Here is a 27,330-nt window from a genome sequence, read left to right on the forward strand (position 1 = left end):
ATGATTCCCTCAAATGTGTCATTAAGTTCAGGGCCGGCGCGTCCATAGAGGCGACCTAGGCGGCAGTATAGAGAGGGCGGCATCCGCGACACCTCCCTTACCACCCGCATCCTTAGTTATGTCCGCGACACCTCCCTCACCACCCGCGTCCTCAAATATATTCGCGCATAGACGACAGAATGGAGAGGGCGGCGTCAGCGACACCTCCATCAGCACCCGCGTGTCCTCAGTTATATCCGCGCATAGGGTGGCAGAATTGAGGTCCTCGACACCCGCGCGTCCTTAGTTATATCCGCGCATAGGGCGGCAGAATAGAGAGCGCAGTGTCCGCGACACCTCCCTCCCTCAGCACCCGCACGTCCTCAGTTATATCCGCGCATAGTGCGCTGGAAAAGAGGTCCGCGACACCTCACTTCATTTTCATAACTGATCACTTTTGTTTTTACATTGGGGTTGGGGGCTGCATGATCGTCCTCTGCCTAGAGCGGCAGTTCAGCTTGCTCCGGCCCTGATTAAGTTTGACGTGTTTCTCCCTTTAACGCAACTTTTGTTAAGCCTCTGTTTCTCGTTGCTGTGTCAGAATCCTTGTGAAATTAAGAACGCTTAGTTTAAGCTAATTTGATGAACACGATCATGTGTTGTGTGTCTGTCTGTCTGTCTGTCTGTCTGTCTGTCTGTCTGTGTCTGTCCAACGCAATCTAACGGCTGGTCTGTCTGTGTGCGCGCACGTTTCATATAGCGACAAGAAAAAATACTTAAACAACACCGATTTCACCGTACGTATCCCTCAAAGTTGTTTAAATGTTCAGAGATGGTGTGACCAAAGTCCCTGTAAGAATTAGTCTTTGGTGTGACACAACGCATACCTGTGTGGGTGCCTTTGATGTACCCCTTAATGCTTCTTACGTCCTTGTCGCAGCACCAATGGCAACAAAATTTGGCACCGAATTTCATGTGCTGATTCTGTGATTCTGCTTCTCACTCGCAGCTCACATCATTCAAAAGAAAAGGGCCACATTGTCCCCAGATAATGTCAACAGACTGGACTGTCTTAGCAACTGGCTGAATGTAAATGAGGATTAAGCAAAATTTTTTCTACTTTATAATTAATGTTCTGAACTCACAGCAATAAAACTTTTTGATTTTTAAAAGTACAATTGGTTGCATTCAATACTTTCTTATAATTATTATAATTTTCCATATCTGCAATGCCTAAATTTTGGCATTTTTTGCAGTCCACTTATAATCCAACATATACATTTTTTCTTTATTGGCATTGATTGTTTTGAAATTCAGGTGGCATTAACATTCCTGTGTTTTTATTTCTGTAATATGGCTGTCAAGCCAGGATCTTGAGGGTTTATTGTTGGGTATGTTGTTTACATGAAGACATTTGTTACAAGTTAAACAAAAATTCTAATGAACAATTATATTTTGAATGTAAATAGTTGTTTGTCTTGCGTTTACATTAATGTTATATTTGAATAGCCAAAATTACAAGTTTCAGTCTTTTAAATGTGATTAATCACGATTAATTTAAAAAAAGTGTGATTAATTTGTTAATTTATTTAATCGATTGACAGCACTAGTTTTTAACACTGTAATGTGGTATAGCTGAATAACTAAACTATTTTTATAATATCTTTACTTTTTAATTATTTATTATTTATTATTATTATTATTTATTTTTGTATAATTTTTTTTTTTATTATTATTTTTCATAGGTCGTGCATTGCGGACCTCTTTGCCAGTTCACCTTTGTCAATGAGATCTTGATCTAAATGGGTTTTTATCTGATTAAAAATGTATTAATAAATTTAATTTTAAAATTTAATCAACGAGCCGGAGAATGCTGACAGCTAATAGAACCCATGCATTAAAAAAGAAACGCTTTCGTTCAGTGTTTCAGTTGGTTTTTAATTTCAAATAAAAAAAAAAAAACAGCCTAAAAATGTCCAAAAAAAAAGAACTGCAAAGTTGAATTTTCAACACCAACATTTTTAATTTGGCAGAGCAGATATCAATACAATTCCTATAATACAATTCGCAACCATAAATAAATCAAAAAGATCTGGGAAGCACAGGCTTATTTTTACAGTGCTGTTTTTATGAAGCAAATTAACAATCACATTGTTACGCCAACAGGTGGCAACAAATAACCAGTAAAAATCAATTTATCACAGAAAATGTCTTTTAAAATGCTCATTCAACCAGCAATAATACAGAATATAGATGTTGTCAAATGCTGCTGAAATGTAATAGCCAGTAAAACTGATTTTGTAATGCGCATCAATACTACTCCCAAAATTCACACAATACATCAAAGATGTTGGTAAAAAAAAGATGGACTGGGCTTCTGACCTTCCCCATATTCTACTATAGGTGCGGGCAGGTTCTCTGCAGGTGCTGTCTGCTCTTCTGGAAGGCTCACGTCAGTTCCTGTCCACCGCTGAAGACACTGGTGCCCCCCGTCAGGCCTTCACCCCCTTCTCAGCCACATTAGCTGCTAGCATCAGAGAGCTACACCGCGGCCTGCTGCTAGCGCTCATAGCAGAGTCCTCCTGCCAGACCCTCACACAGGTCTTAAAGGTAGTAAAGTACACACATTTGCATAATAGCTTTAATAACTAATTTCTAATAATGTTTCATTTATTTATTTATTTTTTGCCAAGAAGATAGCACATAATATTTAACTTGAAAGTTTTCAAAATACTAGTATTCAGCTTATAGTGCAATTTAAAGACTTAACTAGGTTAACTAGGCAAGTTAGGTTAATTCATTCAATTCAATTCATCTTTATTTGTATAGCGCTTTTACAATGTAAATTGTGTCAAGGCAGCTTTACATTGAAGATTATAGTGAATTGAAACAGTAACAGTCCAGTTAAGTTCAGTTTAGATTAGTTCAGTTCAATGTGTTTTAATATTCACTGATGAGAGTCCAAACACTGAAGTTTATTCCATCGATGCGCAGCTAACTATGCAAGCCAGTGGCGAATGGCGAGGCAAGCGATTTGTATATCAGTACTTTGTTCTGTAGCTAATTATATGGCTAATTCTACTATCCACTATAGTTTTTAATTCTAAAAACTTTTATTTCAGGCAAAAAACCTATGTTTTCTTCAGAAGAAACAAAAATATTTTCTGAAATACCGTGAAATTGTCTATGCTTCATTAAGGGTGACTTAATGTTTAAACTTAATTTAGACTTTTGTTTCAGAACCTGTCTCGTTTGCCCAGTTAGTGCGTTTCTTGCATATTTGAAACCAGCAATCGCACTTGGATCCGCGCCAAATCAATCGGTCCGAGATTGCCTGAATGAGGTGGACTCGGCTCAATTGAAACGAACTCTAGAGAGGATCGATTGTAGTGAGAAAGCGATACGATCCGAACCCGGTTATATCACAGTGTGTTATGATATGTAATAGGCATACGGCTATATGAAGACAAAGAGAGAATTAGGAGTAGGGCGGGAGGTCATTCCAGACATCCCTAGTCTCATCATCATACACCTAAATAAGGACTTCATGACAGCTGAGCCGGACTCCGCAAAATAAACCGTGAAACTCTGCCCAATATGAGGAGAGTTTACTCGCATGTGACTTGTTTTAGCTATTTTGGTCTGTTTAAAAACTTTGCCGTGTGAAAGTGAACGGCACCAAGAACAAAGAGCAGCAATGTAACCATTTTAATCCCTGTTTCTGAACAAATTAATCGATTCATTGGTGTAAAAGCACCCTAAGTATTACTTGAGAAAGATTTGAAAAATAATAAATATTTCACAGAAAGGCTAATAATTTTGCCCTCAACTGTATATGTGTGTGTGTATGTATATATATATATATATATATATATATATATATATATATATATATATATATATATATATATATATATATATATATATATATATATATATATTTGTATTGTATCCTAATTGATATATAAGGTTATGGCTCATCATGATACAAGATAAATTTGAATCAAAAATAAATTTGACATGTACAGTTGAAGACAAATTTAGTAGTCCTCCTATGAAATTCATCTTTTTTACAAGTGATGTTTATTTTTTTTTAGTAATTCAGACTGATAAAACATTGACTCGAATACAAAAATATATAAGAATAACACTTGACAGTTTTAACACTATGTAATGACCAGAATCATTTCCCATAGATCAGCTACACTACTGGTTATTTTGCTACAACAAATACCAGTTCCATACAAAAATATTTCACTGGAAGGACGTACTGTGGTTTGGTCAGTGTATGATGGTTTACTAGGCATTTTGCAAATGATAAGTTCGGGAATGTGGCTTTTATTTTGTCTTCCAGTGCCTTGCCCACCTAGTCTCCAATGTGCCCTATAATCGTCTCAGACCAGGCCTACTGAGCCCACTGTGGAAACAGATCCGTCCATATGTCCGACACAGAGGTACTGTTACAAGACACTGAGGTTGTCCCATTAAAGGGGTAGTTCACCTAAAAATTTGTTTGTTTCTTCTAATAATAATTTTTAAAGAGGGGTGTCCACATTTATTCTGTACACTGTAGGTGTTTGTATATTTAAGTGCCTTTGTTTGTATGTATATTTATTTATTTATTATATACATTGTACTGAATTGTTGTACATAGTATTGAATTTAGTTTATATACATACTGAAGTACCCTTACATTCCCATCCTCTTCTCTTTCCCTCTGATGTTAGATGTGAATGTCCGTGTGTCCAGTCTCACCCTCTTCGGTGCATTAGTCTCAACACAAGCGCCTCTTCCAGAGGTCCAGCTTCTCCTCCAGCAGCCCGGCTCCGCGTCCAGCCTGGGCTCTGGCATCAGCACGCCGCAGGAGTCTCCTCTTAGCTGGAGACAGCCTGCACGGAGAGATGAAGAGGCCTCTTCTCCTGCAGCAGCGGAGGGTCCGGAGGGGCCGTGCTGGCTCCTTCAGCTGTGTGTGAGTCTGGTCACTCAGCCTCGCGAGGAGCCGTACTCTGACAGTGATGCTGGAGGGTCTAACGGAGCACCGCTCGAACCCTCACCCGTCCGACTCGAAGCCCTGCAGGTCAGTGGTCTTGAGGGATCCGGTCATATCACATCATTTGCTATATCAGGGTGTCCGCGGGGTCTTAAAATTTTGCATTTCTAGTGATTTGTTTGTAAACTTGAAATTTGTTTCTCTTAAAAAATGTTTTATTTGTTTGTATGTTTTTTGTTGTATGTTTGTATGTTTATTTCAGGTTTTGGCTCACCTAGTGAAGGGCTACTTCTCATTTGCTCAGGCGTCTCTTTTGGAGTTAGGGCAACTCAGTGCTCGCTGTCTCACAGAGCAAGACCCGTCTGTGCAGCTTCATGGAGCTAAAGTACCTCACCTTTAATGTCTTTCACATGCTCTTTATAGGTGCTTGCCAAGCAAACAACACTATTATCATTGCTTGTTCTTATTCCTTAACTTTAAAGTTAACATGATATTAAAACTGAAGATAATTTTTTGTGATTGAATATTGCAGTATTTATTATTAGCTGTGGACTAATGCATATATATATATATATATATATATATATATATATATATATATATATATATATATTAGGGGTGTCAAAATTAATCGTTTCTTCGGTGCACTTCGATGCAGACGCGGAAAGTTCGGGTTCAGTAATAATCATAACTGGTTATTACTGACGGCATTTACCTCATATGCGCTCTGTCGCGAGGGAGGCGATCGCGAGTATTTACAGCGCTTTAACTTCTTAAAACTCATAAACTGTGCACAATTTCACTGTGTGTGTTTGCTGGATCAGTCTTTCACTGACATATACAACAATAGCCCCTATTTCACTGAAATCGAGAGAATGAAAGTAGCCTACTCCATTTCTCTCTCTCTCTCTCTCTCTCGCTCTCGCTCTGTCTCTCTCTCTCTTTCTCACACACACAGTGGCCCATTTGACCTGCTGGGGTGGCTTTTCTTCTCCTCTCGGCTGTTTTACAACGTTACTTTTGCATACAGAAACGAGCGCGTATCTGCAGATTTTTCTCCACCGTGTCTATCATACATCAGCTGTGAGATCGCCGCTGCCGCCGGCCGCTTATCAGTGTCACTCATCTGTGAAGAACGCAGCGCGCAAGAGCCAATCGCAACCGTTTCTTTTTGAGGGTGTGACCAATCAAAGGGGTGTAAGAGAACTAGACAAGGATCAGAAATTGAGCTGGATGTTTAGATTTGTTTATATTATTTGCTAAATGCTCGTTTTGTTTAAAGTTACAGTTTATATATCTGACTGTTTGTATTAAATGACAAAATTGTTTTACAAATAGTATATAAATATAAATATATTCATACATTTTAATACAAGAAATGCTGCTGTGAAGAAAATATAAAACTGTGTATGAAAAGCACCGTCAATGCTCCGTGATGCACCGAAATATCAAATTGAACCGAATCGATGGCATGATAATCGTAACCGAACCGTGAGACTAGTGTAGGTTCACAGCTCTAATATAAATATATATATATATATAAATATATATATGTATATATATATGTATATATATATATATATATATCAATCAGATTTCAGACCAGATGCGGAAAGCGATACGCTATGAAATTTTAATGTCTGCACTGTGCAAGAGCGCTTGGTTGGCGCTTTGGTTACCCACCAAAACAGAAGAGTAGTCGCTTTACCACAATTCACAATAGGGATCAGTGTTGACATTTACTTCCAATGGAGTGACGTCCAGCATTGCCAAACTGAATTGTAGGCACGTAGAATCGTTTTTGCTTAATTGCTCGCTGCAGAAGTTGAAAATCTTTCAGCTTTTCAAGCACCAGCCCAAGTGTTAACCAATCAGATCGCTTTATGCTAATACAAGTGCAGACAAGCTAGACAATCACATTCATACTGTACCAGTATGTATGCATTTTATCTTCATCTTCTGAGGTGCAAGTGAATAATTATATTAGAAAAAGGGCTCACGGTGTCTGTTTCTACCACTGCAAATGACATTTTTCTGTTTGATATTTGGAACCAGTTTACCAGAAAGTGACGATTTTGTTCTTTGTTTTAACATTTTTTTTTGTTATTGCAGTTTTGCACAGAAGTCTAATTCACATCACAAACATTGTCAGTGGCTGCTTTTTCACAATGTTCTTTAGAATGTCTTGTTTTGTAAAAGAACCTCATAAAGGTTACAATGTGATTGTTAAATGCATCTGAGTGTGAGTAAATGGTGAGGAAATTTTCATTTTGGATGAGCAATCCCTTTCTTGGTTTATTTTAACATGTGTGCATATTTCTCTCAAGCTTTTAGAAGAACTGGGAACTGGGATTATCCAGCAGTACAGAGCAGATGCCAACACTCCACAAAGTGCCAAACGTGTGCCAGTGAACCAGGTAAAAACAAACAAATATAGTGTATGTAAAAGTGTTGGGTAAAGATATTTTAAAGTAATTGTCACGAGATGGGGCATGGCCAAGGATAATTTTTGCAACTCCTGGACGAGTGTGAAGTTACAAGAGGAATGACAAAAGAAGGTGAGAGAGAGCCGGTCCTGGTGCTTGTTGTGTTAGTGCAGGGGTCGGCAACCCAAAATGTTGAAAGAGCCATATTGGACCAAAAAAAACAAAAACAAATATGTCTGGAGCCGCAAAAAATTAAAAGCTTTATATAAGCCTTATAATGATGGCAACACATGCTGTATGTATTTATATTAGCTATATTAGCATACTATAAAAATGACTTCGTTGGCTACAAATACATACTGAGCCTTCATGGTTAAATGTTCATTTCCCTGCAGTGCATCCTGTAGAGAATGACGCGCCACGTGACTACTCTGTTGTACGATGCCGTCTCAAGTTTAACTTAATTACAGTATATTAATGAATTATGTTTAATATTCAAAATTAACTTCAATCCAATATTAATGCATTATGTTTAATTATCAAGTTTAACTTCATTACAATATTAATGCATTATGTTTAATTATCAAGTTTAACTTCATTACAATATTAATGAAATATGTTTAATGATCAAGTTTAACTTCATTACAATATTAATGAATTATGTTTAATGATCAAGTTTAACTTCATTACAATATTAATGAATTATGTTTAATGATCAAGTTTAACTTCATTACAATATTAATGAATTATGTTTAATGTTCAAGTTTAACTTCATTACAATATTATTGCATTATGTTTTGCTTTGATGAAATTAAAGAAATGCAATAAAGAAATCAGATTTTTTAATGTTTTTTTTTTATTTTGAGGATTCAAAAAAACATCAAAATGAACGTGCACAACGTGCCCCTTATCTGGGCAACAAACAGTGCAATAAAACGCAGCCTGCCATTTCCATTTCAAGATCAGCTCGAGTCATTCCTGGGAATGTGTTCAACAAGGAAGGGTCAATCTCCAGGGGTGTGTGTCAAGGAAAGACAGTCTCGTTTTTTCCTTTCGCAACTCGCAAAATCTGCTCCTAAATGCAGTTTGCATATCAACGATCGCACCTTGTAAAATAATCATCGTTGAGTGAGTGATCGGGATGGGCTTCTTTGAATTCTCTCAGGGAGGGAAAATGAGAAAGCGTGCCCCGCTGTACATCTTTGGCAAAGACAGCTTGCGCTCCATGGCGCATCACACAGCCGCCGGTTTGTTTACAACAGCTACCTACCTGGCATCCCGCCCTGCTGATAGAAACGTGTGTCGCAGGCTATGACGCAAATCTTCGTTGACAGAAATGTTGAAATTAAATATTCTACACACTTTTACAGCATTGGAAAACGTTAAAATTGTTTGTCCTCCTATAGAAACCATATTAAAACAAAAAATATATTTACCTCCCTCATCGTTTTCCATTTTCAAACATTTTTTGAAAAAGTTCCAGGGAGCCACTAGGGCAGCGCTAAAGAGCCGCATGCGGCTCTAGAGCCGTGGGTTGCCGACCCCTGTGTTAGTGTGTGTGTCAGGCAGCCGCTTATGTTTTTGTTTATTTTGTTATTACTTTTGTTAAAGGGCACCTATGGTAAAAAATCTACTTTTCAAGCTGTTTGGACAGACATGTGTGTAATTATAGTGTATAGACAGTCATGCTGGGGTGTTGTAAACGCACCCAGTCCTTTTTTTTTTCAATTTAACAACATAAAAACGGTGGACCAATTGGAGCGGTTTTTAGATCAACCGCAACTTGACGTAAGAGTGCGGTTCCCCCGCCCACGAATATTGATTAACAGGCACGCATCACCATATCCTTTGTTTATTGTTTCACGTCCGCTATTTTCAGCGTGTGAGTCAAAGCGATGTCACTAAAGCAACATCCTTGCTCTATTTTTAGATGCAAGGCTTATTGGGCTCAACACAAGATCAACATTCACCACATGATCGCTCTAATCGGAATTATTGTTTGTAACATAGTCTGTTTGTAGGTAGGTTTGCAAACTAGTGTACTTTTCATTGCGTCTACCTTAAATTTCAGCCGTTTGCATTTCTCGCAGTCACAGAAGGCTCCCTGTGAGTGTGATCTGAACCAGGTGCAGCTGGAAAGTGCGAGCATGTTGCCTCGTGAGTGTCGCTCCATTGGAAATAAAATAACAAACTTGCCTGCAGGTCGCACACCAGAAGCGTCGCACCACACAGAGCCATGCATTTTAGAATTCTAAACATAGGTTTCTATCAGGGTACACACAACAGTGCTTCAAGTCGGCGGCTGTCTGTGGAGCCCAGCCACGATTCGGGACACTTCATATTTCTGCCGCGCCACAGAGCTCCATCTAAATAGTTTCATTTTAAATGACATTCGAATGTGCGTGTCTGGTGTGCCGTGTCGCAGCTCTAAGCGGGTCATCCGGTGCCTCAGTCAAAGTTAATTCAGTGTGCGTGGTTATTAGTCTCGGTGTTCAAGCTCGGAACTTTAAACTAGCACACAGTTGGCTGTAAAACTAAACAAAGACTCAAATGGTTGTGTACTCTCTGCTTGGTCTGTGTCCGAGTCGTACATGTATGGCTGAATGCTGGTCCTCTCACTCATGTTGCTTCTCTCTGTCTGCCTGTCTGTGGCCAAACACAAAGCGGGGGAGCTCTTGGCTCCGCCCCCTTGTTACATTGGGCGGGAATTTGAAACTAATTTTCATGTGAAGTAACACATCCCTAAAACAGCAAGCTGTGTACACACCCCCAAAATAACACTTTTTAACAATAATAAAAAAATCTGAATTGTTTTTATTAACTGAACCTAAACTGGCACACTCAGAAGAACCATAATATTAATATTTAATCATAAAAAAGGGGTAAACTATGTGCCCTTTAAACGTTTGACAGTTCTTCTATCCAATGGCTAGAAAGCCATTTAACCCTATTACAGTTATATATTACAGTCTTAAAGGGATTTTTTACCCAAAAATAAAGATTTCCTATTAATTTACTTACGTCATCGAAGATGCAAGTTCCTTTTTTTCTTTAGTAGAAGATTAAAGAAGACTTTTAACGGAGTCTTTTGTCCATAGTGATTCTTATAATGGCAGTTAATGGATATAGTTTTATTTTTTATTTTTTATTAAAAATAAATAGAATAAAGGCTTGTAAAACAAACCATAATGCCTGAAATAATATAACAACTCACCGCTCAACACCCAAGATAAGTATGTGGATATGTTTATGGTTTCATTTTTAAATATTTTGGGAAACTATCCCGGACGAGCCCCCATTTTATTTTACAAACCCCAAATGTGGTCAGTCAAAGAATACAAGAGTGAAATAAATTTTAGAATGAAACCTGCATAAGCAAACGCATAATATAAATGCATTTGGGACAACTTTATCCAACACTGAACATACAAAACTGAATTGAGAGATTTTGGTGTTGATGTAAAGCTGTTGTTTTCAGGTGGTTCAGTTCTGGTCAGAGGTTTTAGGTGGTCCACTCATCAGTGCCTTACAGAATGAACATCATCCGACCCTTCAGACCAGCGCGTGCGACACCCTCTCCTCCATCCTGCCACAGGCCTTCAGTCAGCTGCCCGTGAGTGCCTGTGTAATGCAGTGTTGAGTTATTAATTGTTATTGTGGTATTCATATTCATCAATATGGATTTGTGCAGGATAAGACTCAAGTGCTGTGCATCACGATCCTGCTGGGACTGACGTACAGTGAGAACTCTCTGGTGAAGGCAGCAGCAGTCAGAGCTCTGGGGGTCTATATACTATTCCCCTGCCTGAGAGAGGTACACAGCTCTGCCCTTTCTGATAGTTAAAGATCCATCCACCCAAATGTATACCTGTATAATGACTAATAGTTTGGAATTGTAACTACAAAAATTTATTCATAATGAAAGAGCTCCACATTTAATAAAGTATTCATCCAGAGTATTAATTTCACTTAATGTAGTTTTCTTTGTCATACAAATTTTTTATGCATTTATTTTATTTATGAATTCATCCATAATTTACTTTAATGTATGTTCATTATTTTACTTCCTATAATGAAAAAAAGCATTTTATTTATTTACATTGTCATTTAAATGTAAGTTTGTTAATTATATTTTGAATTATGTTTTCTCATAATGAAGCCTCACATTAATTCATCTGTTTAATGTATTTAATGTGTTTGTTATTTTTAGGTCATTTTATTTCTTTTAAAAAAAATCATACTTAATTTGTGTATTTAGCGTAAGTTTGTATATCAGTTTTCTCATTTAATTATAAATGAGAAATTTATAATTTATTCATAACTACAGTGCTCAGCATTAGGGGTGTAACGATACACTCAGCTCACGATACGATGTGTATCACGATATAATACCAAGTAAACTATTTTTTTTGTATTTCTTCTGTTTTAACTTGTTAAACTGAACCTGAAAATAAATTAAACAGGCCTGTCTTTGGAAAATAAAACAATTAAAAAACTTCTTAAAAATATTATTGAAATGACAGAGACAAAATTAAGGAACAATTTAAGTAAAGGTGCAAAAAAAAAAAAGCTTTCTATTCAATTGAATTTATCAGTAAGAGCTAATGCTTTGCTTGGTCACTTGCGTTTTTTGTGTGCAAAAAAAAATCTACATTTCCAGGTATTTAATTCATATTTAATTAAATTAATTTAGAGATATCTCTAATTACAATTGTGACTAGTCAAAACAATGGAAGTCAATGGAGGAATATGACTAGTCATAATATATTTGCAGATATCTCCAATCTGATTTCGTACTAGTACAATTGTAATTGCAGATATCTCTAATTGTCATTCTGACTAGTCGAATTATAATTATGACTAGTCAAAATATAATTAGAGATATCTCTAAATATATTAATGGATAGTCAGAACAAAGGTTTAAATGCTAAAACGGCTTGCCATACGCGCGCGTCTATCAGTCCGCCCTCTGTAGTAACAGCTCACGGTCAGCTCACGTCATGTGTGATTTTGCGGCGGGAACATTATATGAAGACAGAATGATAATTTAGGGTGAATTGTACCTTATAAATACAGTATGTGACTCTTTCAACACCATTAGGAGGTATCCCTGTCGCTGTGCAAAGTATGTAAATCACTGTGAAGACTTTAAAACTTAGGATGTTTGACCCAGTATGCGTGTCAAAAAGCAGACGAGTCTAAAGCAATGACTGTACAACCGAAATCTTGCCAGACGTCTGATTTTGAGAGGATGGGCCATCCTCTATTTCAGCTCCACTCATCTTGGTCTGCTAACATTATTGCTGCTGCAATCTGAACTCACGTGCGACAGCAGGTGGAACGTAGCTCACGTGCAAACAGCTCAACTAATAAGAGAAAACGGACTTCATATCGTAATCAAATCGTCATAACGCCACGATGCATATTGTGACATTTTTGCATCGCAATAAATCATACAACGATAAATCGTTACACCCCTACTCAGCATATATGAGTACACCCCTTGCAAATTTCTCATTTAAATGAATGTTTTCTGTAGGATAATTTATAATATCATATTCGTGCCTATACATAAGGTCCCAATCGAAAGCTTACGGTCCAAAAACGAATAGCCCACATGTATATGTTAGAGACAAATATTGAAAAATTTAGAGAAACAAAAATAAATCCAATTTTGTTGTTTGTAATTTAGTTTGCAATGTTTTACATGGATTTAGATGTATTATCTTTCTATTTCTAAAGCTGTATGGTGACTAAAATACTATTTTAATAAATCGATGTTGTTCAAAAGCGCAACATTTTCTTACATATATTCACTGAGAAATGGATAAAAATTTTCATTTTTAAAAAGTGATGTGCTCACTGTATTTATATTTAATAAATGTAATTATTTTTACTTAACTGTTTTTTTAATAAATAATCTATTAAAATAATAATAATTCTTTTAGCTTAATAAAAATACTTCAAGTAAATCAACAGCCATCAAACTGGAAAATTATTCTCCATTGATTTAAATATTTTTGAATAGGAGAAAAGTGTGTATACTTTATATTGTAAGTACATTTAAATTGTCTATACATGGTCATAGTACATGTATGATGTTGAATAGATGTATACAAATATTGTAACCTGTTTGAATTCGTTTAACTGGAGTAATTTTTCAGTATGGTGACTTCACTTTGTTATCATGAAAACAGGATGTGTGTTTTTTCCAGGTAAATTAGAAAGGGACAGCCATAAAAGTGCCCATAAAGTTGTTTACGTTAGTTTGTGATTGCCTGTTTTTGTTATGTTTATATGAAAACAATTAAGCAAACATAATGACAAATTAACTTGACTTATTTGACTGTGGTGTTTTGATGTGCACAGGATGTGATGTTTGTGGCGGATACTGCTAATGCTATCCTCACCGCTCTGGATGACCGTTCACCCAACGTCCGGGCAAAAGCAGCCTGGTCTCTGGGAAACCTCACGGACACACTCATCGTCAACATGTGAGAGATTTATCTGTGTATGTATGTGTGTGTACTGGTTTAGCTATACTTGTAAGGACTCTTGTCGTCACTTATGTAGTGGAATATGAAAACATTTAATGTGTCATTAAGCACAGAATCCATAAAGATACTAAAGGAATATTTAGTGGGCCAATTCCTTAATTCCTAAAATAGCCACTCTTTGCCCCATTAATTATATATTATACATTATTTATTCTTGTCTGCTTAAAGGTCCCATGAAATTCTAATAAAATATTTTTTAGATGTAATTTTTAAGGATATCTAATAGCTAGTGTGCTCTAAAACAGTGACATAATTTGCATCTAGGAAATATAAAACTGATTTAAACGTCTGAAGCTTGCAGTTTCACGTCCACCTACTTTCAATCACCTCATACATCAGTGTGTTATTAAATTTTGAACATCTAGTTTCAAACAAGATGCTTCAAGATGCTTCTCTTTTGACAACCCCCTTCAAGACGCTTCTCGTTTGACAACCCCCTTCAAGACGCTTTTATTAGCTTATCATTTGATGCACTTGATCTCAACAACTCTCACTGGCAAAGCTGTAATTAAAACAACACTATTGGCTGTTTTTCTAAAAGGGGATGGGCTATTCTATGTCCCACCCTCAAATTTTTTTTTAGTTGAGATTTAGCTGAACATCGAAAAGAAATGCACAATTCAAAGCACTTTAGGGGACCTTTAATAGATAAAAGTTGTTGTTTTTTTAAATAAGAAATGTATAGTTTAATTTGTAAATTTGTTTTTTTTTTGTTATTTTTTTTTTTTAGAAGGAAGATTTTCTTATTACTTTCTATGAAATTGTTCAAGTCTATAATGATAAAGTTCACTCAGAAAAACGTATTATTCTTTTTATGGTTATTGTTATGTTTAATTAATATTGTGAATTCGCAACGTTTTCTGATACTATTATCATACTGTGAAAATCGCATATTGTTACAACCCTAGTATCTAATGATTGGCACATGTTTCTGTGGGAGTTGGGTTTGGGGGTAGGTCATAGATACTATCATTTAAATATTTGAAGTCTTGGTAAAGTCTTTAATAAAAGGTGTGTGTGTGTGTGTGTTTGTGTTGTTGTTTGTGTTGACAGCGTTCTGTGCTCTCTGTTCTTCAGGCAGTCTGTAGGTTTGGAGTTTCAGGAAGATTTCTCTGATATGCTGCTGCTGAACATGCTCAGATCTGCTACTAAAGCGTCAGCGGATAAAGACAGGGTGGGTACACTTTTTTTTATTTTTTATATAAAAATTTCTTTAACATGCGATTAGTTAGGGCTGCATGATATATAAAAAAAATATTGTTGAAAATAGTATATGCAATATCCATATCATGCAATAAATTTGATCTGTCATGCAAAGGTTATTTCTCCAAATCTGACCAGTCAGATGGGGCCTTTACTATATTCATCCCTATGTGGAAGATGTGAAAGTCTGCATATTTGTGACAAACGTGTCTTGTATTGTGTGTTGCTCATACCCTGGGACATTAATCTGTCTCTGTTTTTACATTTCTGTTGACTTGTATGCAGTGTACTCCCACAAGTACTCAATTCTGTATATGGTGTGAACCCATCATAAAAGGCTTTTATTTCCACTTGTTGGTTCGTCTTGCCCTTAACATGCATCACCATGCGTTTTTGCGTTTTTTTGTTGACAGGACTTTCTTAATGGAAGGTAAGGTAAAAGTTGTTAATAAAATACATGTGGACATGGCCTAATTATTAAAGGTTCAGTATGTAGTATTAACCTAGTGGTTAAACTATGTATTGCAGTCCAAATTCAAAATATTGGAGAGTATTTTTTCCAAAACTCTGAATCTGCCTCATTTTGGAGCCTGTTGCTGTCCATCAGAGGTTGCTGCGTTCACACCAGACACGGATTGCGCGTCAAGCGCGAGTGATTTACATGTTAAGTCAGTGCAAACGCATGAATAGACATCCTACGGTGCGATATGTGCAAATGGCGCGGCGCAAATGACGCAAATTGTGCTAATGGAGCGGGGCGAATTGAGCGTTTTGCGCGTTTGATGCGCTTAACGAGCGTTTTGCGCAGATCTCTCGAGTTCGAAAATCTGAACTTCAGCGGACATTCGCGCTGCGTTAACCAATCAGAAGCTTGCTCTTGTGGGGGTGTGATTGTGACGTAGAACCTGTTGATGGTGTCACCAGGGGAAATCCTTCAGGCGACACCGACAACAAGTCATCAAACTGGACTCTGCTCAGTCAGAAGCACCGTTGAAAGCCTCCGTGATCCAGGTTCAGTTTCTGGAGGAGTTTATAAACTCACAGAGCTGGATGCACCACTGAAAGCATGTAGTGGACTCAGACACGGTCCTAAACGTATCGACGCTGTTTTTCAGCCTCCATAAAGCACATAAACACAGTTATTTTCTTCATAAAATCCATGTTAGCCTTTTAGCAACGAAGCTACAGTCACCGGGCAGACAGAAGCCCTGCCCATCACGAATGAATCCGCGTCTGTTCTGAAGTTATCTTGACACGTGAATGAAGCGGATTTGATGCGCGAATGAAGCGGGGTTTGACGCGCGAATGAAGCGAGTAACCTCAAATGTTAACGCGGCAATTTACGCACAAATAGCGTAATAGGTATAGCTAGTGTGAACACAGCATTAGTCGTGCTCACATACATTGAGGCAGCTTGACTGAAAAGAAATTCACTGTTTCCTACCAAGGTAACTTGAGGTTCCGAAATATAATTGGGTAAAATTGCAGTGGGCTGGTTATAGAGACCAAAGCAAAGACAGACATTCAGGAACATAAAAAATGAATTTTCAAAAGAGAATAACTGAATTTATCATTGTTTTTTAGATAAACGGGTATGTTCTTAGCATGTTTCTTAAAGGGCCATAAAACCCCCTCGTTTCAGCAGGGTGTTTTCATACCTCTACTTTGGAAAAAGTCAGAAAAGTGGGCGTGTCCAGCTTTGTTTAGGGGGGAGTGTCGGAGGAAGAAAAGAGGCATGGTGTGGGAGTGTCTGTTTGGGCACGCTGACTTTCAGAGTCAAAACACACACACACACACACACACACAGGGGACAAAGTGACTGTGTTTACATGGACATCTGTAGTCGAATTATTTGCCAAATTATTAAATGGTGGACTTTAACTGCAGTTTGGCTCTTTCATTCAGGGAATTCATTCATGTCCCTTGCGACAAACGAGATATTTGATTCGAGGAACTGCTCGATGTTTGATACCGCACGGCGAATGAGAGAAAAAAAAAACTCAGCTTTTCCCGGAAACTTAGATGCACACAGCAGGTAGTGTCAGAAAGCCGCGTGTGTTATTCCGGTCACAAAATGCGGTGAAAATCCTACACGAGGTTAAAGTTTGGTTGTAGTGCTAACATGTTTACACTCTGTGCAATAGTTAACTTAGTTTGATACGAACAAACTGAATAAACAAAGAGCACTGGTCGCTCACTTACCAGATCTATAGAGACAGGGCAATCACCAGCAACTAGAGCCGCGTCTTTATTAAGAGAAGACTACAAGCGAATCCGGATCTCAGCATTTGCAGATGAGAACAGCTCTCAGGTAAACAATAATCCTCCTTAGACACGTAAGTTATTGTTGTCGAGCGTCGCGTACACTGTTAATCCACACGTGAGTCCAGCTGAGCACTCACAGAGAGAAAAAGAAAACAAAACTTAACTGCAGCAAACTATAAAAGCAACATTTCACGCTTGTTTTGCCAACACAACGTGGCGTCTCTGTTGCACAATAGAGCGCTCTGATTGGTTTAAACCAAGCCTTACTCATGCATTAATGCATCACACTGTAAAACGTAATAAGACACACTCTGACACAGACGTCCAGTCTGCACGCTGGAATACACGCTATTATGTCATGACCGTGACGCAGCTTCAAAAATTTGTTTCAAACCGGAAGTACGAATTTGCTGGAAATAACGCAAAAACAACCAATTTACACTTTTTAGTGAAATATAGGTGTCCTAATGGTGTTTTTAGCAGTGTGGGACACATATAAGACTGTCAACAGCTCAAAAAAAATGTGTTTTGGTGTTTAGTGACCCTTTAAATATCTGTAAACACAGATTATAAAAGATTTTGAAGATTATACAATATACAAGAACTTTTAATTTCTTTCTGGGAAAAAAAAAACAACAACTATTCAACACTTTGTTTACGCATAAAAAAATTTATTTGTTCACTGAAAAGTAATAATCAATAACAAACACATAAATATGCATATTCATTGATTCAGCTCTGGCGTTATCAGCAACAACATTCAAATCAATCTGCTTATCAGTAAGACTTTGAATACAGATGCACCTTCATCTAGAGCTGAAACAAAAAGCCCTTTGAAAACATGTCCTTATGCTGTGAGTGATGATGATGGTGGGTTTTTTTTGTGCCGCAGGTGAAGAGCAATGCTGTGCGGGCGCTGGGGAATCTGCTTCACTTCCTGCAGCCGGGCCACCTGGGAAAACCAGTGTTTGAGCAGCCTCTGCTGGAGGCCATGAGGGCTCTGATAGACACAGTCAGAGGAGACGCCACCATGAAAGTGCGCTGGAATGCCTGCTACGCATTGGGCAATGCCTTCAGAAACCAGCACCTGCCTCTGGGTGAGTGAGTGCTCCAAAGGTGCTAACCATGATTAGTGAAAAATGTAAATTTAGCATGATTAGTGGTGTTTGATTTAGGGCAGGAATCATTAGTACTATTTTTTACCAATATTTTTTGAGTTATGATCACATGAATAATACCTCAAAGCAATGAGGAAGTGATTTCTAATTTGGGGGATTTCAAAAATGAATTCTGACTTATTTTAGTAATCTAACATGGTGTTGTGTGTTTTGTATATAAAAAAAAAAATGATTATATTATAAATGCTTATTAATACCTGAAAAATGCTTGTTCACCCAATTTGTTATTTGCAGCCAACTTGCAGAAAACAAAAAAACTAAAGAGGAAATGATGTCATAGGAAGCACTCTAATGTCTGCAATGACAATGTTATTTGTTAACAAAAAAGTCTTCTAATGATTATTAAGATATGGCGATACAGTGGCCTAGTGGTTAGCACTGTTGCCTCACAGCAAGAAGGTTACTGGTTTGAGTTCCGGCTGGGTCAGTTAGCATTTCTGTGTGGAGTTTGCATGTTCTCCCTGTGTTGGTGTGGGTTTTTCCGGGTGCTTTGTTTTTCCCCACAGTCCAAAGACATGCGCTATAGGTGAAATTGAATAAAATGGGTATCGGGTTGCAGCTTGAAGGGCATCCGCTGCGTAAAACATATGCTGGATAAGTCGGTGGTTCATTATATTGTGGCGACCTCTGATAAATAAAGGGACTGAGCTGAAGGAAAATGAATAAATGAATTATTAAGATGAATACTCTCCTTATTGTTAAAAGGAAAATGTCATTAAGCTGATGATAAATTAATACAATTTTATCATTTATTTCAAATGTTTTTGAAGCTTTTTTCTGTGTTTTCAGAGTTTTAAAAAATATTTATATCTAAATATTATTAAATAAAACTTGTATAAAAATACAAGATATATTTATTTATTTATTTATTTATTTATTTATTTATTTATTTATAAATATAGCAGTAGATCTCAATCCAATTAGAGCACCTTTTGGATGTGGTGGAACAGGAGATTCATATCATGGATGTGCAGCCAACAAATCTGCAGCAGCTGCATGATGCTAACATGACAATATGGACCAAAATCTAATAATAATAATTTTATTATTCAATTCAGTTTATTATTTATAATTTTTTTTCTATCATTGTAATATTTGGCAACATAACATATTGGATATGTTATGAATCTGCATTGATTGTACTCTTCTGTGTTAGCATTCACCAAGTTAAGTTATAAAAACTAAACCTGAATAGAAGTGTTGTTTAGAGTCTTATTGCTGTTTAGAATTTTGCCAACAAAGTTTTTTTGGGGTTTTGAGTTACATTTTTAAATTTAATTTATCTTTATTTCTTTAGTGCTTTTTATCATGCAGAATGTTTGTTGCATACAGCAGCTTAACATAGATGAAGAAAAGAGAGGAACAGCTATAGCATTTCAAATTGTAGAACATTTCAGCAAGTCAGGAGGGTAGTGGTAGAATTCTGGTGTAGCTCTAGTAAATTGAAACTGTTTCAGTTCAGTTTAGTGTAAATGTCACTGTTAAAGTTCAGTTCAGTTAATTGTTTAATATGTTTGTGTGTGTGTGTGTATTTACAGTTGAAGTCAGAATTATTAGACCACCTGTATATTTTTTACAGGTTTCTGTTTAACGGATTAAACAGATAATAATAATTAATAACTAATTTCTTTTATCTTTGTCATGATGACAATAAATAATATTTGACTAGATATTTTTTAAGATATTAATATTTAGCTTAAAGTGAGATTAAAGGCTTAACTAGATAAATTAGGTACATTAGGCAAGTTAGAGTAATTAGGCAAGTCATTGTATAATGGTTTGTATAATGGTTAAAAAATGGGAAAAAATTGCTTGAGGGGGCTTAAAAAAACTTCAAATGCTTAAAAAAAAACTGCTTTTATTCCAGCCAAAATAACACCAAAAAAACTTTCACTCGAAGAAAAAATATTATAGGAAATACTGTGTTAAATTCCTTGCTCTTTTAAACATCATTGTGAAATATTTGAAAAAGAAAAAAAACTCACAAGAGGGCTAATAATTATGACTTTATTCGTTTGTTCTTGTGTGTGTTTGTGTAAGAGTTATTTATGTAAAAAAAAACAAAAAGAAGCTGTTGGTGTCTGTAATACGTCTTTCTTCACTCTCAGGTTCTGCTGTGTGGTCTACGGAGGCTTTCTCTGCCCTGTCCTGTGTAGTAACTTCCTGCAAGAACTTCAAGGTGCGCATCAAATCTGCAGCTGCTCTTTCTGTTCCCGCGACACGAGAGTGTTACGGAGACTCTCAGCAGTTCTCAGAGGTGTGGAGATCCTTAGCTCAGGCTCTGGAACACAGCGAGGAAACCGAGGACTTCCTGGAATACCGATACTGTGCCAGCTTACGCTCACAGCTGTGCCGCGCTCTCCTGCACCTGCTGTCCCTGTGCCAGCCTGATGACCTTCCAGCGCTCGGGTCAGTATATTCAGTTCAGTTTAAATTCAAGTTTAGTTATACAGCATTTGTAATAACACCAATTATTTTAAAGCCGCATTTTAAAGTCTGAGTGAATCAGAGGTTGCTTTTCAGAATCTTTTATTTCAGTATGTTGATGTACTTCCAATGAAAGCTTATTGTTGAGTATGGACGGGGTTTTCTTTTGTCTATAATTCCCTTGTAGAAAATCAACAATAAAAAGGGGTGTGGTTAAAAATATTGTGTTCAAAGCGTCAAACTGACATCAACAGAAGAACCGGCACAGTCTGAATTTGGTTGAAGATTACCAAAACAAGCTTTTTTCCCAGTGGATTAACTCGGACGGATTAATTGTTCACCTAAAGAATAACAATGTGTGCAAGCAAAATAAACATTGCAGACTTTGATTTCGTACTAACTTTGACATAATCAAGAAAACATTCTTGATCTCAGTCGAGAAATGAGGGACTTAACTAATGAAATGATTCGTCATTTTCTTGAAAATATAAAAATGTTTGAGACGCTAGTCAGAGACACCAAGTCTCTTCATGCACTGGCATCATCTCGCAGTATTTTATCCACAGTACAGAACTAGATCACACTTTATTTTGGTGGTCTGTTTGTTAATTTAAATTACATTGCATCTACATGCCAACTAATTCTCATTATATTAAGGCCGTACTCACACTAGGTACAGTTGCCTCGAACTGGGCCAAAGCACACTTGTCCCCTCTCCCGTCTCCCCCGATGGCCCGCGCTCACAGCACAAACGGGCTTTGGCACGCTTACGTCATCGCTGCTGCGCTGTTCAGTGAGAAGCGCTGCCACTCAGCGGCACAGTGGAGATTTCTCTAGTTATATCGTTTCAGTCGTTTGAAATGCCGTCAAATATTTCGCCAAACAGTCCTTAGGGATGCGGGCACACGCAGTCAGATATTTCGCCGAACAGATCCGCCACTTTTGGCGCTCATAAACAATCATAAAGCTCTCGTGCTGCAGGAATGAGGAGGTCTGCTGAAGGCGCTCTGTTGTCGTGCAGTGAGGAGTTCTCGTCTTTAATAAACTACGGCAGTTTGCGTTCACTGAACAGTAAGATTGATTAATAAATCCATATGAAACAGCCCCTTAAAAGTCACGTCTCGCTTTCAGTTTCGGGCTTTGGCGCGTTTTGCACTCACACACAAGCGTACCACACCAAAGCCCAAGTGAATCGGGCTCAGGCACACCTCTTCCAACAAGGCCAGGGCCGGCCAAGTGAACCGTGCTTGAGCCCGATTAAGCACACTCACACTTCTCAAACGATCCGGGAAACGGGCCTGGGCACGGTACGGATGGCATAGTGTGAGTAGGCCCTAAGAGTAGACTGTTAGGTTGGGGTTAAGCAGGTCGCACACCAGAAGCGCCGCGACACGGCGCGTACATGACAGTTTAAAGTATCACACACCAGACGCGCACATTCGAATGATATTTGACATGAAACTAATCAGATGGCGCTCTGTGGCGCGGCTGAAAAATTAACTGCGTCCTGAGCCGTCGCCGGGTGCCGCCGACTTGCAGCGCCGGTGTGTGTATCCTGATAGAAACCTATGTTTAGAATTCTAAAATATATGGCGCTGCGCGGCGTGCCGCCAAGCGACGCTTCTGGTGTGCGACCTGCTTTAGGGTTAGTGTAAGTTGACATGTACTTGCAAAGTTTCTTAAAGTCAGTTAAATGTCTGTTGAAGGAGCAGTATCAACAGATATTAAGCAGATAGTCTACTAATACTCAACTGGACCATCAAAATAAAGTGTTACCTAGAACTTAATAGTGGTTCTTTTTAACATTTGTGATTGTGAATAATCTCATACAAAATAAAAGCTTGTATTTACATATTATACATCGTCACCTTGGAGTTATAAGGTTCTATCTGTGTTCTGAATGATTTTGAGATATTGAGCTTCAACGTTTTTGCATTCCATAGCAAACAGAATGTGTGTAACATTTGTTTAGTTTTTTTAATAAAAAGTCTTAATGTAAACAACTTACAAAAAGTGACATTAAAGGCTTAACTAGATAAATTAGGTACATTAGGCAAGTTAGAGTCATTAGGCAAGTCATTGATTAATGGTTTGTATAATGGTTAAAAATGGGAAAAAATTGCTTAAGGGGGCTTAAAAAACTTAAAATGCTTAAAAAAAAACTACTTTTATTCCGGCCAAAATAACACCAAAAAAACTTTCTTTTTAACAATTATCTGTGAATAATCTCATACAAAATTAAAGCTTGTTTTTACATATTATACATCGTCACCTTGGAGTTATAAGGTTCTATCTGTGTTCTGAATGATTTTGAGATATTGAGCTTCAACGTTTTTGCATTCCATAGCAAACAGAATGTGTGTAACATTTGTTTTTGTTTTTTTTTTATAAAAACTCGATGTAAACAACTTACAAAAAAAACATCCAATGTTGTAAATAAGTTGTCATTTAACACGAATGTCAATAACTCAATTTTGAAAAAAATGTCAGATAGAACCTTATAATTCTAACGTGATGATATGTGTGTGTATTGTGTATATTTATTATGTGTATATATAAATGCACAAACACACGTGTATATACTTTAAAAATATTTTAGATTGAAATATAAATAAATCTATTCTATATGTGTACAGTTGAAGGCAAAATTGGAAGCACTCCTGTGAAAGTGATATTTATTTTGCAAGATGTATTTTGTGTGTTTTTATTTCAGGCAAACTAAAAGAAACAAGAGTTTCTCTGGAAGAAAAATAAGAGCTTGTGCAATTTAAAGCCACAGGTACACCTTATGGAGAAGCTCGGCTTAATGTTAAATTTTCAAAGATGGTGGAATGATGAAAACTAGCAGATTGAAGTACAACATATAATGTTTGTGTAGATGTATTTTCTGTACTAAAAGTGCATTAAATAACCTTTGTTAAGAACAGGATTTAAATTATGTACAATACATTTGATATTTGTATAATATATTTGTATGTGAATTGATAATAATGTAGGCTCTTCTCTTTTTTTGCTTTTGTGGCTTTAAAATGCACAAGCTCTTCATATTCTTTATATATGTACAGTTGAAGGCAAAATTGGAAGCACTCCTGTGGAATTTATATTTATTGTTTTAATATTTCCAAAGGTTTTTTTTTTCAGAGCAAGGACATTTATTATATATTTCTTCCAGAGAAATTCTTGTTTCTTTTAGTTTGCCTGAAATAAAAACATACAAAATAAATCTTGCTAGGATTCATTCATTCATTTTCTTGTCGGCTTAGTCCCTTTATTAATCCGGGGTCGCCACAGCGGAATGAACGGCCAACTTAACCAGCAAGTTTTTACACAGCGGATGCCCTTCCAGCCGCAACCCATCTCTGGGAAACATCCACAAACACACATTCACACACACTCATACACTACGAACAATTTAGCCTACCCAATTCACCTGTACCGCATGTCTATGGACTGTGGGGGAAACCGGAGCACCCGGAGGAAACCCACACGCATGCAGGGAGAAAATGCAAACTCTGCACAGAAACGCCAACCGAGCCGAGGATCGAACTAGCGACCTTGCTGTGAGGCAACAGCACTATCTACTGTGCCACTGCTTCGCCTTCTTGCTAGGATTTTGCTATAAAAATTGCCATATTCTGAAGATAATATATATATAAAAAGGATTATAATGTTGATCAAATATTTCCCTTGTCCAATTAGCTTAACTTGCTCAGTATTTAATTCGTTAGATACTGGATTGAATAGTGTCTTGAAAAAATATCTAGAAAAATATTAGATACTGTCATGGCGAAGACAAAAGAAATTAGTTAATAGAAAATTATCATCAAAACTATTAACTACAAACAACACTTGGAAAACATTTGAAAACCAAATTGCTGTTTCACGGTGTTGCTAATAATTTTGTCTTCAACAGTATGTAAAATTATTATATAAATAAAAAAAAAAAAAAATAATATATATATATATATATATATATATATATATATATATATATATATATTATTCTGTGAACTACTGATAACTTTTGTTCCAAATGCAAAATTAAAAAAATGTTGTTATTTAAAGTCTGTATTTTTTTTTTGCATGAAATAATGTTTCTATAACTTTTTAGATGATGAAATACCAATGTTTCTAAATTCATGAGAGGTAAGAAATCAGCATCAGCTTAAAAGTCAATCACAACAGATGAAAACATTTTTTATTTTGTCTTTTTTTTCCAGCGTTTGTAATGAATGTCATTTTCTGAAGAAAAGCTCTAAATATCCAAAATCAAGAAATTCTAAAGCAATGTCATCAGTTTGACCCAAAGAATGGCCAGTCTGGTAGATGAAGAGTGCCGGAGTCAGAGATTTAAATAAACAAATCTAGTTTACTAAAGATAGTTTGCAGTTTCATCGGCAGAAACCAGCTTCAATGAGTTTCTAGGCCGTTCTGCTTATTTTTCCTATGCTAGAGTGAGGGTGCTTTCTGGAATATTGTGGTTAGTGGCCTAGCTAACGTCACGTTTTAAATGCCATCAAGTCTAAAATATTTAATACAAATAATGAGAAACAAGATGATGAGAAAAGGATACATGTTGATTCTTGCTGAGATGGATTGGAAGGTATAAATCCGAATCCTAGACAAATGTTAGCATTTTACTCAAACCAATGTCTATTGTCTACACTCAAAAAAAAAAAAAACACTCACGCTGCTTGTTAAAACTACTTATTTAAAATGAGGTGAAACAACAAAAAATCTATAAGTTTTTTTAGTGACAACTTTATAGTTTTATGTTCAATGCACTCTAATTAGAAAAATACTATTAAGTTAACATAATCCATTTGTGTTGGGACAAGCATGAGTCCAGCATGTTGTACAGTGTAATAATATTTTGACAGTGTTCCTAAAGTGGACAAAGGCTGTTTTTTTATTTTTATTATTATAATTTTTTAAAAATAAAATATGAATAATGATTTTCATAAGTGAATTCACTGTCCATCAGGTCTTCAGTAAGTGGGCAGTCCAGGCCGGCGCTGCAGGCTCTCCTGATCAGCCACCTCAGGGACGAGGGTTTAGTTCCGTCTGCTGGAGCAGATGGAGAAGAGGCTCTGGATCACAGCACACCTGAAGATGGCTGGACGCTGCTCACAGACACACTGACCAGACTGAAGGGGCTGCTGGGAGAGCCTGTAATGGACAGCAACGAGGATCTGGAGTCTGTGCTGAGTTTCCTTCAGGATGTGGTGAGGAACTTTGAGGGGATGAAGGAAGCGGAGAGTAAAGAGTCCTCTCTTGTGCTCGGCAAATCATGAAAATCAAAGAGTGCATTAATAAAGATGGCACCACTGCCTTTTTTTAGATTTTATTCAAAATGTATATTATTAAATATGTGTATTGCATTTTGAGTTATATCTCAACACAAATTTCTTATGAGTCATTTGACTCAAATAAAACTTAAATAAACATAAACATTAAAATGTTTTTTTTTTAATTATACTCTGTTTCATTTTTTTTTGTTTCTTTAATTTTACATTTTTAATTTAAGGAAATGAAATATGAACTTTAATTTGGATGTGTGCACAGAATAAAAAATGCTTAATTTTAGTGTTTTTTTGTTTGCATTTTCATTACTCTGAAGGGCCGTTCACATCAAGGATGATAACTATGAACTTCAATTTAACTATAACTATATTTGTGTCCAAAGTAGTAAACTATAACCTTCTGATTATTTTTAGTTGATGCTTTTTTTGCATTACCCCCCTGTAACCAGCAGATGTCCTCCATGTGCTCTGTGTCTGACCAGTGAATCCAGCTTGTGTAATCTGTCGAATCAAACAGTAAATTTAGCGATTGCGGTCAGCGCAGTGGAATAAAACACATTATTTTCTCCCAGCGTTTTTCAAAGTAAGATGCTAAAACCTGGATTCCTGAGGTGATTTTGTTTTAGTACTTCAATTCATTTTATTTGTTTGCTTTATTAACAAGACCCAGCATGTTCATTCATTCATTCATTTTCTTGTCTGGTCGCCACAGCGGAATGAACTGCCAACTTATCCAGCAAGTTTTTACGCAGCGGATGCCCTTCCAGCTGCAACCCATCTCTGGGAAACATTCACATACACTCATTCACACACACACACTACGGACAATTTAGCCTACCCAATTCACCTGTACCGCATGTCTTTGGACTGCGGGGGAAACCGGAGCACCCGAAATCCGCGCAAACGCAGGGAGAACATGCAAACTCCACACAGAAATGCCAACTGAGCCGAGGCTCGAACCAGCGACCTTCTTGCTGTGAGGCGAACGTGCTACCCGCTGCG

The 27,330-nt window shown here is 36.9% G+C and overlaps 1 protein-coding gene across 1 annotated transcript in view; it reads left to right on the top strand.

Annotated features, from left to right (window-relative positions):
* The window catches only part of heatr6 (HEAT repeat containing 6), a 50,267-nt gene extending 23,895 nt beyond the window's left edge, over positions 1–26,372 (top strand). The window contains 12 exon segments of the mRNA NM_001114313.1: positions 2,383–2,589; positions 4,334–4,433; positions 4,707–5,056; positions 5,232–5,354; positions 7,297–7,386; positions 10,874–11,008; positions 11,087–11,209; positions 13,765–13,889; positions 15,030–15,126; positions 18,313–18,517; positions 20,707–21,007; positions 26,010–26,372. Coding sequence (NP_001107785.1) covers positions 2,383–2,589; positions 4,334–4,433; positions 4,707–5,056; positions 5,232–5,354; positions 7,297–7,386; positions 10,874–11,008; positions 11,087–11,209; positions 13,765–13,889; positions 15,030–15,126; positions 18,313–18,517; positions 20,707–21,007; positions 26,010–26,319 — 2,166 coding nt within the window. The 3' untranslated portion in view covers positions 26,320–26,372.
* The last annotated feature ends 958 nt before the right edge of the window (positions 26,373–27,330 follow it).

Source organism: Danio rerio, chromosome 21 (genome assembly GCF_049306965.1).
Source record: "Danio rerio strain Tuebingen ecotype United States chromosome 21, GRCz12tu, whole genome shotgun sequence".
In the NCBI taxonomy this organism is placed as follows: Eukaryota; Metazoa; Chordata; class Actinopteri; order Cypriniformes; family Danionidae; genus Danio; species Danio rerio.